The following is a 20,359-nucleotide window of genomic DNA, read 5'->3' as shown; positions in this document are numbered from 1 at the left end:
GCGATCGAGATGATGCGGCTTCACTTTTGGGGAGATGTGATGTCCGTCATTACACCATCTTCATCTCCATCTTCACATACGGTCAATGTTTGAGTCCTTTATCAACTCCATTGGAAACTGTAGCAGAGAAAATTTGTAACAGCTTCTTACTTGGTTCACCCCCCCCCCCTTTGCAAAATCTTGTGGAAATTGGCTCTGTTGTTTTTGAGTAAATCTGCAAATAGACAGACGGCCCTCGTTCATGTACTTTTGTCTGACACTCTTTTAATTTTTTCTGATCATGTTTGTTTCCAAGTTTCAGGTTAGACGTCCACATATTATTCCCTGTGTCGTGTAACTGTCTGTGTCCGTCCACCCGTCACCAGGTTCTGGGGTCGGTCTGTGAATAACACCAGTTCCACATGTGTGAGTCGGTCAATGGGTGGTCGACTTCTATTCATTTGAGCATTGACAATCAAATTTAAAGATTGTAATTGTTGTTTTGTTGCCATACGTCACCAGAAGTCACTCACAGATTAAAATCAAGATCCATGAATTATTCTCTGGGAAATCGGTTAAAAATGTTAAAATTCTCACAATGTTAAAGAAAGCTAAAATAATGAGATAGAGGCTGAGAAATTGCAGAGAGAAAAAGAGATGGAGGCTGAGAAATTGAGAGAAGATGAAGGGAGATATTGTCTATATTTATAAACATGACCAAAGTATATGATGCACTTTGCTCGAACACACACACACACAAACACACTCATACAGACAAACATTTACACAAAAGGATGCACAGAGAAAAACGTCAGTATAGAACAGTTACGTGAACTTCTAAGTATTTATCATCGATTGTATATAAAGATTTCCAAATCACGTCTTAAGGCAGCTTCACTAAACATAAGATCACTTCACAAACCTCATATTTCTGTGTGTTTGTGTGTTTTTTCTTCCAGAGGTTGCAGAGCACACACACCACCAGGCTGTGGAGACATCAGTGTGTGTTTGTGGTGTGATCCTGGGTCTGATTGGAGTTGTCACAGGAGTGTGGTTCATCGTGAAAGCCAACAGGTCTCAGCGGCTGTAACACACTTCAAGACCAACACGCCGAGTGTGCGATTGTGTTTTCCTTCGGTTTCCTTCTCTTTCTCTTTTGGGAGTGAGTCTGCGATTTGAGTTTTATTGTTTATATGGTTTCAACGTGTTTTTTCTACTTCTGCAACAACACTGGATTAAACCTACGGTGAATAAAAGAAGCAACGGTTTTCAGCTGTTTGGGAAAAATGTGCTTTAAGATGAAATGCAGTTTAATGAACATGGAGGAGAATCTCATGGAATCCATGTTAATACAATGGTTTTGGGGTATTTGTGTTATGCTCCTTGCCAAAAAATGTCATGTGAATCGCTGGAGTAGTTTCAGACAAACAAATTCAAATGAAAACATTAAATCTTGGATCTGCCCCCTGATCTGGTGTCACACGGAAATGTACTGGGTTCTTTCTTGACCCAAGTTCCATCCATCTGATCGTTTTTGCACAATCCTGCTAACAAACACACAAAGCACTGAGAACATATTCTCCTCGGTGGATCGGAGGAATCGTGCAGGAGCCTCACTCATGTCCGGTGATGTTGTAGCACAGTTTTGTGTTTGTAGCTCGTCATGAGCACGTGAAGCAAATGAAGAGAAGCTGAAAGTATCTGTCCCCGATTGTGCTTCTGCTCGTCAACCGAAGACATTCAAATGACAGAGAACAAATCCATCACATTGTTTGTTTATTAACCCTTTCATTGTGGCACGTTCTCAAAGTCACCATCTTTTACCTCAGCACCGCTTCAAGCTGTTGTTGCTCCTGCAGCGACCGCCTGACACTCAACGGTCTGCAAAACGCTGTTTCTCATCTCTGCCTGCTTCTGTTTTAATACTGTCACTGAATGCAGATGTTTTTTAAAAGTGCCTCAGCTGGATTTGTTCTCCTCGGGCCTGAATCTCATTATATTCATAGTGATGGATGAGTCGCTGCCACATTTCAATATCTAAGTGCGTCGAGCTTCTGCTGGATGCAGTTTAGATCCTGAACACTGAAAACCCCAGATACAGCAGCTTGGATTTTACTGTTTATGTCCAGTGGTGTAGAACTTATTCATACCCTGGACTCTACAGGTTCTCTGACCCAGCAACTGAGCTCAAATGACAGGGGAGAGAGATCAGATCCTGAATGAGGAATTACTTTTGAGAAGTGGCAGTGATTTGATCCCCACAGTAACCGGAATGCCATCGCACTGAAAGAGAAACTAGGTTTCACCACATCCTACAAAACGTTTAAAGCATGAAAAGAGTTTTGGTGAAACCTGAAAGACAATTTCATCTAATACACAAACAAGTGCGGCATGTGTGCACGTTGCAGTTCAGTGTTTCAGGCGTTGGAGGTTTTAGCAGCTCGATCGAGTCGTTAATCTTTTGCATGAGAACTTTCAATGTAGTTTTCAGTGTTTAAAAGATGATGGGACTTTGTTTCCTGCAGAGTGTCACAGTCTGTGCTGCTCTGCTCTGCTTTGCAGCAACAGGTAGGTTTCTCCTTCTTCTTGTATCAAGTCTATTTCAGATTTTATTTACTTTACTTGATTACTTTATTTGTGTATTTCGTTTAGTCCTCTATTTATTTTTTGTGTTCTCTTCTGAAGGTAGCTACGTGTTTCAGGGGATATGCGACTGCGAGTATGGAGACAACATCACCGACGTGGTTTTCTTGGTGAAAACGTATTGAACATGAAGCTCAGCACCTTGTACGACTCCCGGGTCGGGAAGTACGTGGGCTTTGGAGAATTTGGCATGAAAAACGCAAAACATTACAACACTCAGGAATGGAAAATGGCCTTGATGAAGAGTTCAAGTGGAAATTCTGTGCAGATACAACGCGAGGCTGTTCAGACGGAGCACGCTGGACAGAACAGGTACATTTCTGTGTTTTCTACTGAAGAAGGTTATTATGGGTCAAACAGTTTCACTTCCTTGGCTTCATTTGCTTCTAGGTCTCTCTCCCTGTGCTTTAATTCAATGGATTAAATAAAAGTGACTCTGTCTTCTGCAGGTCATTTAGCTGCTAATGTTTTGCTCTGATCTTCTCCACACTCCAGTGCCGCCGGTTGTCAGGGTCCATCACACCGATCCGGCTGACTACGGGGTGCGGACCATCCTCCACTGCAGCGTCTTGGGCTTCTACCCTCAGAAAGTGCAGGTGAGCTGGCTGAGGGACGGGGTGGACGTCTCCAGGGACGTATCGTCCACTGACGTCCTGGCCAACGAGGACTGGAGCTTCCAGGTCCACTCCTACCTGGAGCTGACGCCCAGGAGGGGGGAGAGGGTGAGCTGCAGGGTGGAGCACAGCAGTCTGTCACAGAGCCTAGAGGTGGACTGGGGTCCGTGAACACATTCAAACACAAGAGGGGGTTTCATTACTCACTGTTTAATAAAGTTTAAGGAAGGCCCTATAGGAGATAGGACAGAATCCTCTTCTCCAGATTCTTTTGGACTTAAGTGCTGGAGAGGAGCCGCAGATCACTAAGAGATGCCTTCACAGTCTGGATCGAAAAGAAAAGACGCCTCCTACTAAACCCCTTGGGAGTCTTTTTTTTTTTTTAAATCTCCTAATATTTATTATCTTTATTGTTTTTACTGGTGTCTCTATTTTCACAACCCCCCCCCCCCTTGATGCTGTAATATGGCCACTTTCCCCAAAGTAATTATAAAGTTGTGAAAGATTTTCAAATCATATCGTATCGTATTTCATGGTATCCTTTTTATTTCTATATATATTAGATATTTTATTCTACACATATTATCTATTCTCTCTCTCTCTCTTTATCTTTATCGTTCTCTCTCTCTTTCTTTTTATATATTATTTAAGTAAGTTATGGTGTAATTAACTATGTGTCCTTATATCCATCCATTCATCCATCCATCCAGGCTGTGAGGAGATCATGTAGGGGTTCGAAATAATACACATTGAAATTGAACATTATGTTATAATTATTGTTTCATTTCATTGAACTGTGGCTGACATTAAGATTCCATGTTAGCTCCAGGTTGGATGATATTAAGATGAGCCGGGTGTGACACAACTGGCTGTGATGGGGACTTGTCGGGTGCAGGTCTTCATGGAGTCTCTGTCGGTTTAGCCTCGGGCTTTTTGTGTCCCCCCCCCCCCCCCCCCCCCCGGCTGCGTTTTATGATAAACGTGTAAATTCCAGTTCTCGGATGCTGGCAAACAGGAAGCGACAGAGGTTCGGTTCGAGTTGAGGTTAAACATATCGACGGGGAAACAGAATCTGCCCCCGAGCGTTTGGAATCTGACGCCAGCGAGATTTCTATTGAAATTCCAAACCTGCTGTTCTCCCCATGTCCAGCAGTCGTCCCTGATGTCCTCCTGTGTTTCCACATCGCCTGATCTCCACACACACCTGCTCACCTGCTTCAGATTCCCTCATTAGTCTTTACACCATCATCCAGCACCGACTCCTCGCCAGCTTGTCTATTGTGTCCCAGTAGCCTCAGCGTTCCAGCTGCCGCTCCTGTACACACGGCTGCTTATTCTCCAGCCTGGGTTTTGTCTCCCTGCTCCCATTTTGAATGGGTTTGCCTTTGTTTTCGTGAAAGAATGGAGCTCAATTCACCGTCTCCTGCTTTTCAGTCCAAACATGCCAGAGCCGCCACCTCCTCCGTCGTGAGTGACGGCAGAATCAACAGCGGCGACGAACAATGGGTCGGTTTGTCGGCTGCTGTTGACGTGTGAGGTTTGAGAATCTGAGGAGCGGTGACAGGAGGAGAAAGAAGACCCAGGACGAAGAGGAGAATGTGATGGAGAGAATCTGAAGGTGTCTGCAGGGGCCCCCGAGCTGAGAAGGCCTTATGTTGTTTGTCTCTCTCTCTTTTATAGACACCTTAGCTCTGGATCTGAAATGTGTGAAGTTGACAGTTGGGATCCTCTTCTTCCTCGTGGGCCTCTGTGCAGCTGCAGGTGGAGCAGTTCACTACTGGTGGAGATGGAGGTTTGTGAAACACGTCACTGCTCAGTACTTTTTAGTAAAGAGGGTGAAAGAAACTAAACTGTGAACAAAATGTTTTTCATGAAACCTTCTTTGTCCTGTTTCAGGTTTGACTTCAGCCCAGTTGACACACAAGGACAAACATCGTCATGTCTTTCAGAGTTTTAGTTTTTCTTGAACCGAGGAAAGTTGCAGTTGTGACGATGGAATAAAAACTCTGTCAGTCGGGTTCAGAATGATTTTATGACTTTACTGGTCACCCTCACATCATTGTTCAGCTCCCATTTATAAACAGTTGCTGCTTCTGATTAGAAACGATAATTTCATTTTATTTTTCTATTTATTAATTTAATGTTTTATCTTTCTCACCATTTTACTGCGAGCATTAGTCTCAAATTGTTTTTAAATAGTTTTTATTGTTTCTTTTCTTGCTTTTTGTCTTATCATCATATTGTCAATCATATGTGAGGCACTTTGATTATTCTGGTTTAATCTCAGGTTTGTTTCTTCATGAAATTTCATTATCGCTGTATTATTTATATTACCAGATTTTATTCGTCTTGGTTTTGTCATTCTCAAACTTCACCTTGTGATTATCAGTAAAACATAATGAAATACAATGAACCAGCTTCATTTTCTCAGTAATAAAACTCTTTGTCCTTCAGTTTGTGTTGGCCTCGTGCGTCAGGAGACAAACGGCCTCGTGGGAACGTGGCATGCTGTTACACCTCTGGGTTTTACAGCACGTTGTCAGACCTGGGACCTGTAATACTCACGTTGGAATAAAACTGAGTATTGAATAGTTTCTGTGCATTTTGTTTATTCACTCAGCTGATATAACATAATATATATAACATTCCATCTATGTTCTTACCTCCACCATGAACGGATTTCAATGAAACTTGGTGGAAGGATGTGAAATGGACCAGGAAAGATCAGGATCAATTTATTTTCACTTTCTTTAACATTGCAAGATGAGATGTTTTCAACATTTTCCCAATCATTTCCCAGGGAACATTTCCTGGATCTTGATGAAAACATCAGGCACATTAAGGGAACTGATATCTATGTGTGTGTGAAATGTACGTGGGCACTGACTGATCCTCTACTGTTGCTGTTGCACAATAACAATCCCTGACAGGTTGATTTTAAGCTACACACAGATTCTGAGCTCTCTGTCTATATTTGGTACTTTCCAGGGTTGAGCAATTCTGGTTTTTCTTATCTTTTCTTTAACATTGCATAACATTACACTTTCCCAATCATTTCCCAGGGAACATTTCCTGGTTCTTGATGAAAACATCAGGCACATTAAGGGAACTGATATCTATGTGTGTGTGTCATTTACATGGGCTTTTGGGCCTTGGTGGAGAAATGTGCTCTCTGAGTGATCTTCTACTGTTGCTGTTGCACAATTACAATCCCTGAAAAGGTTGATTTTAAGTGACCCACTGATTCTGAGCTCTCTGGAGATGCAGAAATGTTAAATTCACATCAAATCAACTTCATGGGTGTAAGACTTCAGTGAAATTAAGAATCCTGTGGAATCTGGCGTCAGAAAAACCTTCTCGTTCTCCAGCAGCAGCTGGTGATTCCCACGCCGGCCTGCGTCTCTGTAAATGATTCACGCTGATACGAGTTGTCTGTTCCGCGATCAACACGTAAACTATATAAGAGCTTTTTGAGGTCGAACCCCCTCCGGTACTCGTTAGCTGGCTTTTCCCGGTGAAACCTTCCACTCACTGCTGTCGACATGGCGAGTCTGCTCGGCGCCGTGGCCATGCTGGCCGTGTTGTCCGTGGGGTTGTGCGAGGAGAAGAACTTCCTGCAGAGAGCCGGTGTGGCCTTTACCAGCCGCCCGTACAGATCTGTGCTGACTGTGACAAACGGAGAGCAGTTTGGAAACTGGACGTGGCCCGAGATGTGTCCTGACCAGTTCTTTGCTGTTGGCTTCAGTGTCAGGGTAAAGACAATAACTTCTAACATTTATCACTGTTATTTAACTTAAACCTACTGAGGCAAATAAAATAACTTTCCATTGCTAAGTCCAATACTAACTTTAGCTTTCCACGAAGTACACTGGCTGAAAAGCAGAAGGCCTTTAGACATTCCCCTTGCCGTAATTCATATTTTCTACATTTTAAATAATTTTTCTATCACTTTTGCAGAATCATGACTTATATATAAATAATTATTGATTTAGTTACTTGACAGATTTGGACCTTTAATGTAGAACCTTTTCTCGCTGTTTTGAGTGTTTTCTTGATTTTTATCCCTTTGGTGACTTTTGTTTTTCTCATCCTGAAGGTAAAATCGGAATCTTTAAAAAATATAAATACATCAGAGTTCCGACCATGCAGCTTTTCATTCCTCACATTATTTTACAAAGTCACATAAAGAAATGGAATTCTCCCTCTGACTCAAACTGGCTGTGAAGAGACACCTTCATTCGTATGATTCCAACATAATGTTACGTAAATATGTGTGAACTCAGCAAAAAGCTGAATAAATGAAATAAGGTTAAAGTTCCCTCTTTGTTAAATTGTCCTGTCAGAGAACATTTATACTGGGAAACTGTGTTTGCAGTCATGAGGATTAACTGGTTCCTAACGAATGATCATAAGAATCCTGATTCTATGTATTATGTACAGAGAACAATTTACAACAACCAGAGATGCTTTTACTTCCTGTTGAACCAGACACTACACTGCTCTTCACTTGCTGTGATCTGTGACATCACAAGCACTTGTTGCTGGCGCAGCAGTTGAACAAATAAAAACTGGTTTAATCCGATCTGCTTCTGGGAACTGAACTCTGTTTCCTCAGGTGGAGTCCAACCAGTATGGCGCCGACGACACGGCAATGAACGGAATCCGCCTCATCTGCGGCAAAGACGTGAACCGGAGCTTCCTGTACTCTGTGGAGTCTCACACTGGCTAGTAGGTGTTCTGTACTGGTGCCAGTTTCCAATCAGACACCTTTCATAAACTGTTACTCCATTTTATTCTGAACAAACAAATGAATCCAGTATCAAATGTGTTTGAAGATCAGTTATAAACCATTATAACTGTAGTAACAAAGTAACAAAGTAACAAAATCCATGTAAATACACCTGGTTTCCCTTGATTTTCAGTTGTAGCATGAAACAAACATGTAAGCTGCTCTGTCACATTATCACATGGTTTTCTTACTTTAATTTCTTTAAAAAACAACTGTCCCTGTTTGGAGAGCTGGTATTTAGAAGCAGGGAATCTGATGTTGGACAGAAATGAACTTATCAGTAGAAACTCTTTATTTCTTTGAGTCACTGAGGTCATTTTTATCAATGTTTCCAAACCAAACCTTGGCTCTTATTCAGATTTGATTCACTCTGCTGTGTTTCCTGCTCTCGTCTCCAGCTTCGGTGACTGGTCCAGCCCTCAGTACTGCCCCAGTGGCGTGCTCAGCTCTTTCCAGCTCCGCGTGGAGACCCATCGGGGCCTGTTCGGGGACGACACCGCCGTCAACAACATCAAGTTCCGCTGCAGCAGCAACCCCACGCTGGAGGGCACCGGCACGGACTGGGGGGAGTACGGTCACTGGAGCCAGGAGTGTGGCCAGGGAGGAATCTGCGGCATCGAGACCAAGATGGAGGAATACCAGTCTGGCCTGGACGACTCCAGCCTCAACGATGTGCGCTTCCATTGCTGTGCCAGAGCCCAGCAGGTAATTCAATTGAAGCCCAGAAAGAGCTGAGAGACTCAAAGTAATTACCTCTGCCAATGTTATACAACTTGGAATCAAGATAAAAAGACATTTTGGTTTAACAGCTGAAGGACGTTTGTGACATTATTGAAATGTTGTTTTGTTCATAATCCTGTGACTCTGACTTTGTGCTTTATGTTTTTTTTTTATCAACAGTGATTGACAGATGAGCAGCATGGTCCGCCCCTCCTCCGTCACCCTGAATTAAACAATGACAATTAATAAAGTGTTCTTTTGAATCGCTGCTGTTTCTGTGATGTTTTTTCTCAGAACTTCAAATCTCTGATTAGGTTTCATTTCCTTTTTTTTTAAACACAAACACTGAGATCAGAGTTCAGCCGACAACTAACTGACAGTTATTAAAATTCATCATTCAAGAGAAGGTTTCAAGTGTCGGCTTCGGCAGCAAAGACTTAAAATGACCCTCCTAACTGTTTTATTTTGGAAGATATCAGGGTGGTAGATCTCGGCTTACGTTTGGAATTAAAAAGTGAACTTCGGCTCGAAAAGGCTGGTGACCTCAGCTGTAAATGATTCACCCTGATACGAGTTGTCTGTTCCGCAATCAACACATAAACTATATAAGAGCTTTTTGAGGCAGAACCCCCTCCAGAACTCATCAGCTGGCTTTTCCCTGTTGAAACACTGCTGTCAACATGGAGAGTCTGCTCCGCGCCCTGGCCGTGCTGGCTGTGATGTTCTTGGGGTTGTTCCAGCAGGGAGCCGGTGTGACCAGCCGGCCGTACACATCTGTGCTGACTGTGCCAAACGGACAGCGGTGGGGAACATGGAGGGAGCCCGAGATGTGTCCTGACCAGTTCTTTGCTGTTGGCTTCAGTACCAGGGTAAAGACACCGATTTCTAACATTTATCACAGTTATTTTTTATTTAACTTAAACCTACTGAGGCAAATAAAGTTACTTTTCATTGCTTAGTGACTAAGCAATGGAAAGTAACTTTATTGGACTAAGCCTCAGTCCAATACTAACTTTTTCTTTCCAGGTAGTACACTAGCTGAAAAGCTGAAGGCCTTTATCTCACTAGAAATTCTGCTTGTCCATAATTTATGTATTCTACATTTTAAATTCGTCATCACTTTTGCCAAATCATGACTTATATATATATATATATATATATATAATTATTGATTTAGTTATTCAACAAATTTTGACCTTAAATGTAGAACTGAAGTTTTGTTTTTATAATTTTCGTGACTTTTCTCATACATAAAATAGGAAACTTTTAAAATATAAATACATCAGAGATTCGACCATGCAGCTTTTCATTCCTCAAGTTGTTTCACAAAGTCACATTAAGTAATGGAATTGTCAATCTGACTCAAACTGGATGTGAAGAGACACCTTCATTTGTATTATTCCAACATAATGGGACAAAAATCAATGAAATAAGTAAATGAAAAAAGGTGAAAGTTTCTTTTATTATCCTGCAGCTCAGAGAACATTTATACTGGGAAACTGTTTGTTTCTGGAAACTGAACTCTGTTTCCTCAGGTGGAGTCCAGACAGGGCAAAGGCGACGACACGGCCCTGAACGGCATCCGCCTCATCTGCGGCAAAGACGAGGACCACAACTTCATGTACACTGTGGAGTCTCACCCTGGCTTGTAAGTGTTCTGTACTGGTACCAGTCTCCAATCAGGCAACTTTAATAAACTGGACAACAAATAAATCCATTATAAAAAATGCGTTAACACTTTGAAGATCAGTTGTACACTGTGTGTATTTTAATCATCAAATCTGCAGTTTGTTGTAATAATACTTTTCCTAAATAATGGTGATTTTTATTTGTATGTATATAAGTTCAAAAATCCATATAATTAAAGAATAGAAAATTACATAAAACCAAACATTGGTGCTGATAATAATGATCATAAAAAAGAGAAGTGATTTACAAAGATGTGACAGATTCCGAGAAATTATGACAACCAGTCAAATTATTAGAAAACTCTACATAGAACTAATTAAATTTGCCTTTTCACAGGGATTAGTTGTGAAATATATAAAAACTCATGTGACCCAGATGTAAATTCACTTGATTTTCAGTTGTAGCATGAAACAAACATTATGTAAACTGCTCTGTCACATTATGGTTTTCTTACTTTAATTTCTTTAAAATACAGCTGTCCCTGTGTGGAGAGCTGGTATTTAGCAGCAGGGAATCTGATGTTGGACAGAAATGAACTTATCAGTAGAAACTCTTTATTTCTTTGAGTCACTGAGGTGGTTCTTAAAAATGTCTTTAATTATTAGGAGGTTAAATAAGAGTAAGATATTAAAAGCATTAGTTTTGGAAGCAGCAGGAAGCTGGAGACAGTTTCCATCAAAACATTCTTTTTCAACTATTTCAGGTTCAGGGTTCAAATGTTGAAACGTCTCGACTTCGTGTTTCCAAACCAAACCTTGGCTCTTATTCAGATTTGATTCACTCTGCTGTGTTTCCTGCTCTCGTCTCCAGCTGGGGCGAATGGTCCAACCCTCAGTACTGCCCCAGTGGCGTGCTCACCTCTTTCCAGCTCCGCGTGGAGGGCAGTCAGGGCAGGAAAGACGACACCGCTGCCAACAACATCAAGTTCCGCTGCAGCAGCAGCCCCTTGCTGGAGGGCAGTGGCCTGGACTGGGGGGGGTACGGCGGATGGAGCCAGGTTTGTGTCAACGGAGGAATCTGTGGCATCGAGACCAAGGTGGAGGACCGACAGGGGAGAGGGGACGACACCGCCCTCAACGACGTGCGCTTCCGTTGCTGTGACAGAGCCCAGCAGGTAATTAAATCAAAGGACCCATCGTATGCCCATTTCACCACAAGTTGATATGGTTCCTTGAGGTCTTAATGAAATGTCTGTAACAGGTTTTGATCAAAATACCACAAGGATCATTTAAAACAGCACCTTTTTACCCTGTCTAAAACAGCCCTCCTCAGATTGACCTGTTTTGAGGGCCCCGCCCCCCCTCTCATCTCCCCCTCTCCCCCTCACCCCTCCTCCCTCCTACACGAGATACAAGCGCCCAGATTTTTAGCTATCCATAACCTGTGCAGCCACTTAGATGTCTAACGCTAGCTCGAGCTAACGTTAGCCGGGGAGCCGAGACGACGGAGCCGGTGAGATGATGGTGGGGGGGGGCTGGTCCAAGGGCCATGTAGCGAGACTCCCTACATGGGCATGGTTGGAAAATTACGTATTTTTCAGTCGCAATCCCATTCGCCGCACTCTAGCGTATCGTTTCTGACACAGAGGAACCACAACAAATCGCGGGAGTTGTTTTTTTCCAGAGTTTTTGGGACGGTAGACATGCCAGATACCTAAATGAACGTGTAGAAGCACTACAAAAGTGGAATTTTCAAAATATGTCCCCTTTAAAGCCCAGAAAGAGCTGAGAGACTCAAAGTAATTACCTCTGCCAATGTGATAAAACTTGTAAATGGAATTGAGATAAAAGCAAAGTTTGGATTAACAGTTGAAGGGCGTGTGTGACATTATTCAAATGTAGTTTTGTTCAAAATCCTGTGACTCTGTTCTTTGCAGTTTCTGAATTTGTGCTTTATGTTTTTTTTATCAGGTGAGCAGCTTGGTCCCTTCACCTGTGATTGACAGATGAGCAGCATGGTCCGCCCCTCCTCCCTCACCCTGAATTAAACAATGAAAAATAATAAAGTGCTCATTTGAATTGCTGCTGTTTCTATGACGTTTTTTTCTCAGAAGTTCAAATCTCTGATTAGGTTTCATTTCCTTTTATTAAAAACACAAACACTGAGATCAGAGTTCAGCCGACAACTAACTGACAGTTGTTAGTATTTAGCTTTCAAGAGAAAGTTTCAAGTGTCGGCTTCGGCAACAAAAACAAAAAGATGAAGGAGCCATTTTTACATCGTGTGTCATCGCCTCCTCACCTCATCAGCACGAGAGCTGCATGTTTTCACTTCCTGTCTGATGAACCAATGAGCTCACAGTAAATTCAGATTAAGCTGGAGGCGCTGACACGGGCGTTTCCCACAATTCCTGCTGGAACCGAGGTAATTAGGAAATGACGAGAGGGGGTATTAATTAATTTACAGTTTAAGGCCTGACAAAGTTTGATAAGACACCGATTGGCACACACAGAGGTAATTGTGTTAATTAATTGCTGAGCAGTTAATCTGCTGGCGGAGTTTGTGCGGCAGGTCGACGTGATGTTATCAAACTCTGCCTTAATGGTTTTCAGATGATTTTGCAAGTCGAGGCAAAGCGAATAGAGTTTAATACACACAACCGCAGTTTCTCTCCGCTCCGGTAACAAATACACTCAGCTGACCTCTTATCTGGGCTCAGGGTGTTTTTACTGGGGATTGAAGCTCAAGTGCATTTGTTGGTCTGCCTGGATCACGGATACGCTCATATCAGCAGGAGGAGAATTTAACCAGGAAAACAGCTGAGTGACGAGTGAACGCAGATTCAATAAGAAACATAACCAGGAGTCAGGTGGTGCAGGATTTTAAAGGTCATCAATAAAATTCTCAAAAATAATAGGCAGCTGGTGCAAAGACACTAAAAGTGACTAATTATGATCAAATGCACTGGTGTTCCATTGATTGTGATCTAATTCTAATTCTAAAACCATAAGGAACAATATGAATCCTGTTTATTTCCCCACTAGATGGCAGTGCTGTAACAAGTGGAGCTGCCCATCACCTCTCTAGAAACCTGTGACTTTTATGACTCCACACATGAAAATATAAAATAATGATTTCATGGAGGCAGTGAACTCTACATCAATCAGTCCGGAGATGTTGAACATCTGGTGCAACAAGGCGGCTCCAGCAGAGAGACGCCCTCTGGGCACAAAGGCCCGAGCTCTGCACCGACTCGATCTGGCCACTGTACCACGTCCTGTGACAGCAGAGCAAGTTCATTATTCAGAACACGCCGCCGTCAGCGAGTCGCTGTGCAGAAACATGTTCCCTATGTGGGAACCTCAGGGATGTGCGGCCCCAGGTCACAAGTTTAATTTCCAAACCACAGGCCCAATGTGTTTCTGACCAGCTTAGCGGCTCGCCCGGCCCCAGTCCGCCCGAAGAGCCATTAACGCCTCCTGTAGTGGACAGAATGGATGTGGCGTTCGTGGTCTCGCCCTCCTGTTAATGACCCCCCCGCTCCCCAGGGCTCGGAGCTCATGACTTATAGATCACAGCAGCTGTGTCGGCTCAACTGTAAATATAGTTCAGCTCGTAAACACAGCGGGGTTTATGGTGTTTACGTGAAACATTTGAGGGACGGTTTCGGTGCGGAACGGCTTCGGTGTCGAGCTGAGGCTGAAACGAATGGTGTTGTTGTGATAATAACAATAACATTGATCCACGGTTCAGACGGTAATGAAGGTAATAACCAGATGGAGCCGGTTTTTTCAAAAAGAAAATCGTTTCCTTGGGAGAAAATAGCGACTTTGGTCTGTGAGTCTCATTTCCCTGATGCATCAGGTTTGTGTTTTCATTGTGCTCAGTGGACTGAAGTTCTCATCTCGTCTTTCAGTTAGTTTATATAAGAGCAGCACTCGTATATAAACTGTCCTCGTATAAACTAGTCTGGTGGTAGAATGGCTTCCTGGAGGAAGACTGAACTACTTGTTCTGGAGTTTTTCTGAGGGAACAAATACATATAAGTGACCAACTGACCAGATTCCTGATTATACATGACATCCTATGGATCATGCATAATTTGGGCCTGTAAAACAAATAAATAAAAAAACTCATACACAATAAAAAAATGTTTTGTAGCTGTAAGAATATGTTAGGTTGTGTAAATGTATTTACAGCTGTATTACTATTTTGTATATGTGTTATAAAGTTGTAGAAACATTTTAAACAAAAAATGATTTTGTTAGAGAGGAAAACAAATTGTGTCGGTTTTCATAGCTGTAGAAATACTTTATTTACTTAATAAACAATTCTAGATGTATAAATAGTTTGCTTGGTTGCACAACATTTGTTACAACGGTGAAATAATTTGTATCTGTAGAAATATTTCTTAAATGTTTTCAATGGATATTTAAATTTACATTCCCCCAAAAAGCAGCACTAACTTCGCCTGTTCTCTTTTAGATGCTTTTTTGTAATATTTGGTACATATGTACAAAAGTTTCATAGTTCTAATATTTCATACATCTGTATCATATGTATTTCACTTGAAACTGAAGTTACAAACCTCGAGCTACAAGTACGAGTTTGTGACTTGTTGTTGAAATGTCAATATTCGTCACTATAATGAAAGTTAGGAGGCGTGTCCATCTTTAAATGAGGAAAGACGTCTCCTAATGGCCGTCGGTAACAAGAGGAGGAGATGTCCTCCAGTAAAAACTATTTCAGTGAACATCCGAGTCTTATTTTAAGACAGTAAAAGAGAGTGAGTTGAAAAATTGCGATTCTTAAATTAGTTCACGAGTCAAATGAAGGATTATTCCTGAAAAAAGCTCAGCACTCGAACGTCTAAGTTATTTTTAACAGCAGCTTCTCGACAAACCGAAGCAGAATTTTCCGTTTTAACACAAAAAGAAGCGAGGACGCGTGTACACATTAAATATAAATCATTTTTTTATAATATACAAATTGTACAGATGTCATGAACAGTAGGAATGTGGACATACTCAGGATTGCGAGGAATAAAGAATACTTTTCTTTCACTGCTCTGCAAGTGACAACAGCACATGATCAAAGTTACTCAACATTCAAGATGGCAGCTGAGGTGATCAGAGACAAACACACACACTCAAAAAAAAAAAACTAAGGGGAAACTAAGAATACATTTTCCAGAGGCTGTGAGCTAAAGTGACAAACACAGAAAAAATAAATCCCGTTTTATCATGATCTGTCGTTTCTACTCTGCCGGTTTCACGTCATAGTATCACACAGGAAATGAACCACTACGTTTATTTGTAATTTTTTTTTAACAGCATCACCATGAACGATTGCACCAGCGCCACGACGGAGGCTCAGAGACAATTATGCTGATATAACACAGGAGAGCGTATATTATGTTTTTCTTTTCTTTCTTTTTTTAACACAAATGAGTAGAGGGCCTGCAAAGCTCTCCTTGTTTTCACGGACGGATGAGTTAACATGGTTCAGCATCATTTAACTGAAAAAGTGTCAGATCCTGTCTCTCTTCCCCCCCACCCAAATGATTAAAAAAAAACACACAATTACCCAGAGTCCCCAGCGTGTACTCATGTCAGGGTGTCGGCCTGCACGGCAACCAATCAGCTCTTATCAGGGGGGAGTGACAGCCCCGGAGGTCGCGGCCTCAGGTCGGACGGACGTGTGCTCGACCGGCGGGAACTTCTGTCAAGGTTGCCATCGTCCATGTCTGCGGATGTTTTGACACTTTACAGATTTGTTTCCAATCTCTTTCTCCGAGCTCTTCTAAAAGGACGAAGTGGAATCTGTGTGTTTTCAGGACGCCAGTGGGGAATAGATGTCACAGTTTTCAGATTGAGAAAAATAATAAAAGGAGGAAGGTGGGGGTATTGGGATGAATTCATATTCTTAAAACTGATAGATGACAGTTGAAATGTTTATCCTGACGCTTGGGAGAATGGAGAAATTGATTAAATCTGATTAAATCAGTTGACCAGGATTCAGTGTGTGCGTGTGTGTGAGGGGGGGGGGGGGGGGGGACGGCTCTCCAATATTCTCAGAGATCTTGTCAGCGAACAAAAGGCCTATTTTGGTTTTGCCTTTCATAATTCATATTTGTCAGATCTGACAAAAGTGTGAAAGTGACAGCGGAGTGTTATTGGCTCCCCAGCAGCATTACATATTTCTTGAATAAGTGCTTATTAAACCTCAAACAGCCGAAAGCTAGAAAAACAAAACAAAAAAAAAGGTAAAAGAAAATACCACAGAGAATATTACGATATATATAAATTCAGTTCAATATCAGAGTGGTTATTTGTCATGTGCTCGCGCAGACTCCATGTGAACAGCTGTGGGAAAACAACCCACTCTGCCCTCGACCCTTGTCTGCCATTAGCGATGAACTCACGCTCACAGGTCCGGGCTCCGTCATCGCGGAGGCCGAGAGGACAAGGACCACATGTTCCAGGAGGTCGAGCGGGCCGTGGCCCCTCTCGGCTTTTGAAAACCAACAGCAGCCCTCGGGAGGTAGCTCGAAGCGTCCGTCAGAAATACATTTTTGCAAGCTTCAGCGGAAACAGCAGAGGCAACACAGAGCCCACGGTAAAAGTAAAAAACTGAAATCAATCACAATAATGATAATAAAATAAACATGTTTAAAAAATAAACCCCTAAGAACACGTCACCTCCATGTGGACAAACACTTCAAATCTTTTTATCCCGTCACTGCGAAACTCCAGCAAGAAAAACAGCTTCAGAAATACCAACACTGACGGTAGCAAAACTCTCCTGTTGGACTAGAACACACATGTAACATTGAAATCACCGTCTCTAATAGCAGGCTGCGGGGCCATTTACAGTATAGTAATAAGGCTACACTGGTCACAGTTTGTTATACTCTACTCTACACAAAAAACATTTTGCCATTTTACATTGAAAAATCTCAGCGGCGACCCCCCCCAAACAGAAAGGAGAGCACTTATTCAGCATGATCGATCTCACTCGTAATTATGTGTAATTGAAGAGTTTCAACTTCGTCAAGGTATCATCCGTCCTCATGAAGCAAAAGATCCAAATGATAAAAGTGAGACTACTGGATTAACCCGAATGCTAACATTTCAATAAACAGCTTTTCTCATGTATTTTTCGGAGGTGTGGAAAATATCTCTGCAAAGAATTCAGCTTTTTTTAAAACACAGTCGTCCTCCGCAGTGCAAACGATGCTTCGGTGACGTTACAGTCAAATCTAAAGGCAATTTTTTTTTCATAATTTTGCCGTCAATACACCCCCCCTAATAAGTGACCTCCATTATAAATGCATGATTCCTGACAGATACCCCACAAACAGAATCCATTAGCGAGCTAATGAGATCTCTGCACGGTGAACGCTGCCACCTCCCTCCCTCACATTTCGCCTCTCTTAAATGGAAACGACTCGGTGAGGCGGCGCGTTATGACTTGGTTATTGTCAGAAATGATGTCTGGTACGAGGTGCACTCCGAGCTGGAGGTGAAATAATGAAGGAAATCTCTACGGGGGGGGGGGGGGGGGGGGTGGATGTGGGATGTTTCTTCAAATGAGCCTATTCATTGCTTTTATTTGACGCTCTTATGCTCTCGGGTCTTTATTTCTTTCACTCTCCGCCTCCTCCTTTGTCTCCCCCTCTCGATCTCTAAGCTGGGAGTGAGTAAACAACACGAGTCCGACTCTGACCGCGCAGCTTAACCCTCGTGTCCGCACTTTTTATTCGTGGCCTTTGACTGGAAATGTAATTAAAAATGCAACTTTGCGTAGAAATAAATCCTCCCCCCCCCCGCTTAAAATCAAACCAGGAGAGTGTAAATACGTGTTCTGCCCTTGAGCCGCAAACATTCAGCTGAATTTCACATCCTTATCTAACTTGGCTTTGAATTATGGAACATTCTGTGTGCAAGGTGAGCTCAGCACACCGCGCACCAAAGAGTGATTATCGGCTCTCTTTGAAGCACTTGACGGCTTAGAGCTCGGCGTAAACAATTATCTCTTCACCCTACTTTGGATTGCCTGTCGCAACAAACGCCTTTCCCACCACCTCTGCCAGCGTTCTCCTCCTCCCGAGTTCCCTCCCCAGCACAGCTCATTGGTGGGGAACAGAACCGAGGAGAAACAGTCTGTGATCACGCGGGACACTTCCTTTCCCCCCCCCCCCCCCCCCCGGGCTTTACGTGGTGTGGATGTCGTGTGGAGGAGGCAGGCCTGTGTCTGGTCAAGGTTTCTTCCTGACTCGTCTTTCCACAGCTTCAGAAACTGGACAGAGCTGCACGAGCTGTCGGGTACCTCTCGTAATGTAGATGCCTTGTCTGGGTATTACGAGCTGACGGGGGAAAGGGTGAGTTCTCGAACTTTATTGACTAGATGTGATGTCCCTGACCCCGTCTGTAAAGACCAGGCCACAACAGAAATGAATTGAATGGACTTAGCGTCTCTTTGCATGGCTAGAAGTTAAACTTCTGTATCTGGAGAGCTAACTGCTAACATGCTAGCAAAAAGTACTCATTAAAAGTAATAATTCAACCATGTTTTTTCTGCTTATTGAGCCATTGACGTCCTTCAAGCAGTTTTAGGGTTTCAAGTCTTTTCTTTAATTCTTTAAGTGGTTTAAAAGAAAGTTCTAAGGACTAACTAGCAAATTAGCTTTTGTCGCTATCGAGAAAATTAGCTCACGTTAGCTTCTTCAAGAAATTTGTACCAACTCCTGTCTCATAACCGTCTGCAAACTATTCTTCTTTTGAATTTGAACTTTGACTTAACCCTAAAGGACTTTGACCCTGAGAACCGATCAACTGCTGATTTCACTGCTGTTCTCGGTTCTGATGTGACCAGGCTTTTTAATTTTCAAGTTGTCGCTCACTTGCAGATGTTCTCGTTGGTCCTCGTCCAGTGACTCCAGTGACTCCACTTTGACTCTCACGCACCAGCCCTGCCTGTTAATGATACATTCAGTATGTGTGGTTGTGCAGTAGGACTGATGTCTGCGATCACATGAAATCTGTCTGAAGCTACACTTTGGCAGGTTTGGGGGGGGGCAGGTTTGGACAATGCTGCAGCGAAGGGGATCGACGCCCCGTTAATTCGGATCAGGGACAACACTGTGAACCAGATCTCAGGATGGGAGGAGGAAAGGGGGGGGGGGGGATTTGAGAGGTAGGGCTGGGGAATAAAACCTCGACTTGGGGCTACTCTTGAGTTTCCTCTGGGCTCTGATTGGTCAGCGAATCTGCCACAATCTCCTTGGCGCTGACCTCCACACCGGCCGGTTCCTCCGCCTTGCGTTCGATGGCCTCCTCCTCCTCCTCGCCCTCGTCTCGCTCCTCCTCCGCCTCCACGCCGTTTTCCATCACAGCTTCGACCTCTGCTGCTCCCGTGTCCTCGTGCTCTTTGGTCTCATTCTCTGTTTCCACAGTCGCAACAGTTTCTGCCTCTTCCCGGACGTCTCTCTTTTCTAGAGGCTCTCCATTCTCTTCTGATCCCTCTCCATTCAATGTTATTTTTTCTTCTTCTCCTTCTTCTTCCGAGACATTTCCTGCTCCTTTGTCTTTCGTCTCCGTTCCTCCATCTTTCAATTCTACAGTCTCTACGTTGATCTCGATCCCGTCATCAATCGTTCCGTCTTCTTCACACCTCGATTCCCTTTCTTCCAGTGTCCCACTTTCTCTCACCTCATCTCCGTATGCCGGGTCCTCCCCTTCCTCCCCTTCCTCCCTGCTCTTCTCCTCCTCTCTCTCAGCCTTCTCTCCGTCGTCGATAATCTTAGGATCCTCTGCATCTTTCTCGCCTTTTGTTTTCTTCTTCTTCTTGTTCTTCGCCGTGTCTTTGATGCAGTTCTTGTTGGACTTGCTTCGGGGCTTGAAGATCAGTTTCTGAAACATTGACGTTAGCATGTTAGTGGAATGCGTCTTTAAACACGCTTTCGGGCACAAAGCGTAATTAA

The 20,359-nt window shown here is 43.0% G+C and overlaps 4 protein-coding genes across 5 annotated transcripts in view; 3 read left to right on the top strand and 1 right to left on the bottom strand.

The window, feature by feature from the left end:
- Positions 1 to 2,749: 2,749 nt before the first annotated feature.
- On the top strand, positions 2,750 to 3,910 carry LOC128449164 (beta-2-microglobulin). The gene is made up of 2 exons (XM_053432213.1): positions 2,750 to 2,873; positions 3,118 to 3,910. Exons 1-2 carry the CDS (start codon positions 2,750 to 2,752, stop codon positions 3,405 to 3,407), a joined length of 414 nt encoding a protein of 137 aa, XP_053288188.1. The 3' UTR covers positions 3,408 to 3,910.
- A 2,804-nt stretch (positions 3,911 to 6,714) lies between these two features.
- On the top strand, positions 6,715 to 12,452 carry LOC128450104 (vitelline membrane outer layer protein 1). 2 transcript variants are annotated; one of them, XM_053433561.1, is made up of 5 exons: positions 6,715 to 6,775; positions 9,423 to 9,614; positions 10,281 to 10,393; positions 11,245 to 11,548; positions 12,345 to 12,452. In XM_053433561.1, exons 2-5 carry the CDS (start codon positions 9,426 to 9,428, stop codon positions 12,381 to 12,383), a joined length of 645 nt encoding a protein of 214 aa, XP_053289536.1. In that variant the 5' UTR covers positions 6,715 to 6,775; positions 9,423 to 9,425; the 3' UTR covers positions 12,384 to 12,452. The 2 variants fall into 2 exon arrangements, with proteins under 2 accessions (XP_053289536.1, XP_053289535.1); XM_053433560.1 differs by lacking the exon at positions 6,715 to 6,775 and having other exon boundaries at positions 9,365 to 9,614.
- LOC128450105 (vitelline membrane outer layer protein 1 homolog) lies at positions 6,779 to 9,012 on the top strand. Its single transcript, XM_053433562.1, has 4 exons — positions 6,779 to 6,988; positions 7,852 to 7,964; positions 8,424 to 8,730; positions 8,926 to 9,012. The coding sequence occupies exons 1-4, from the start codon at positions 6,779 to 6,781 to the stop codon at positions 8,926 to 8,928; spliced, it is 633 nt and encodes a 210-aa protein (XP_053289537.1). The 3' UTR covers positions 8,929 to 9,012.
- Positions 12,453 to 15,326: 2,874 nt separating the features above from the next.
- Positions 15,327 to 20,359, bottom strand: part of LOC128450103 (raftlin) — a 93,959-nt gene continuing 88,926 nt past the window's right edge. The window contains exon 10 of the mRNA XM_053433559.1: positions 15,327 to 20,288. Coding sequence (XP_053289534.1) covers positions 19,605 to 20,288 — 684 coding nt within the window. The 3' untranslated portion in view covers positions 15,327 to 19,604. The remainder of the gene's footprint in view (positions 20,289 to 20,359) is intronic.

This window comes from Pleuronectes platessa, chromosome 10 (assembly GCF_947347685.1).
Source record: "Pleuronectes platessa chromosome 10, fPlePla1.1, whole genome shotgun sequence".
NCBI classification, from domain to species: Eukaryota; Metazoa; Chordata; class Actinopteri; order Pleuronectiformes; family Pleuronectidae; genus Pleuronectes; species Pleuronectes platessa.
This window is presented reverse-complemented; position numbering and strand designations above follow the sequence as displayed.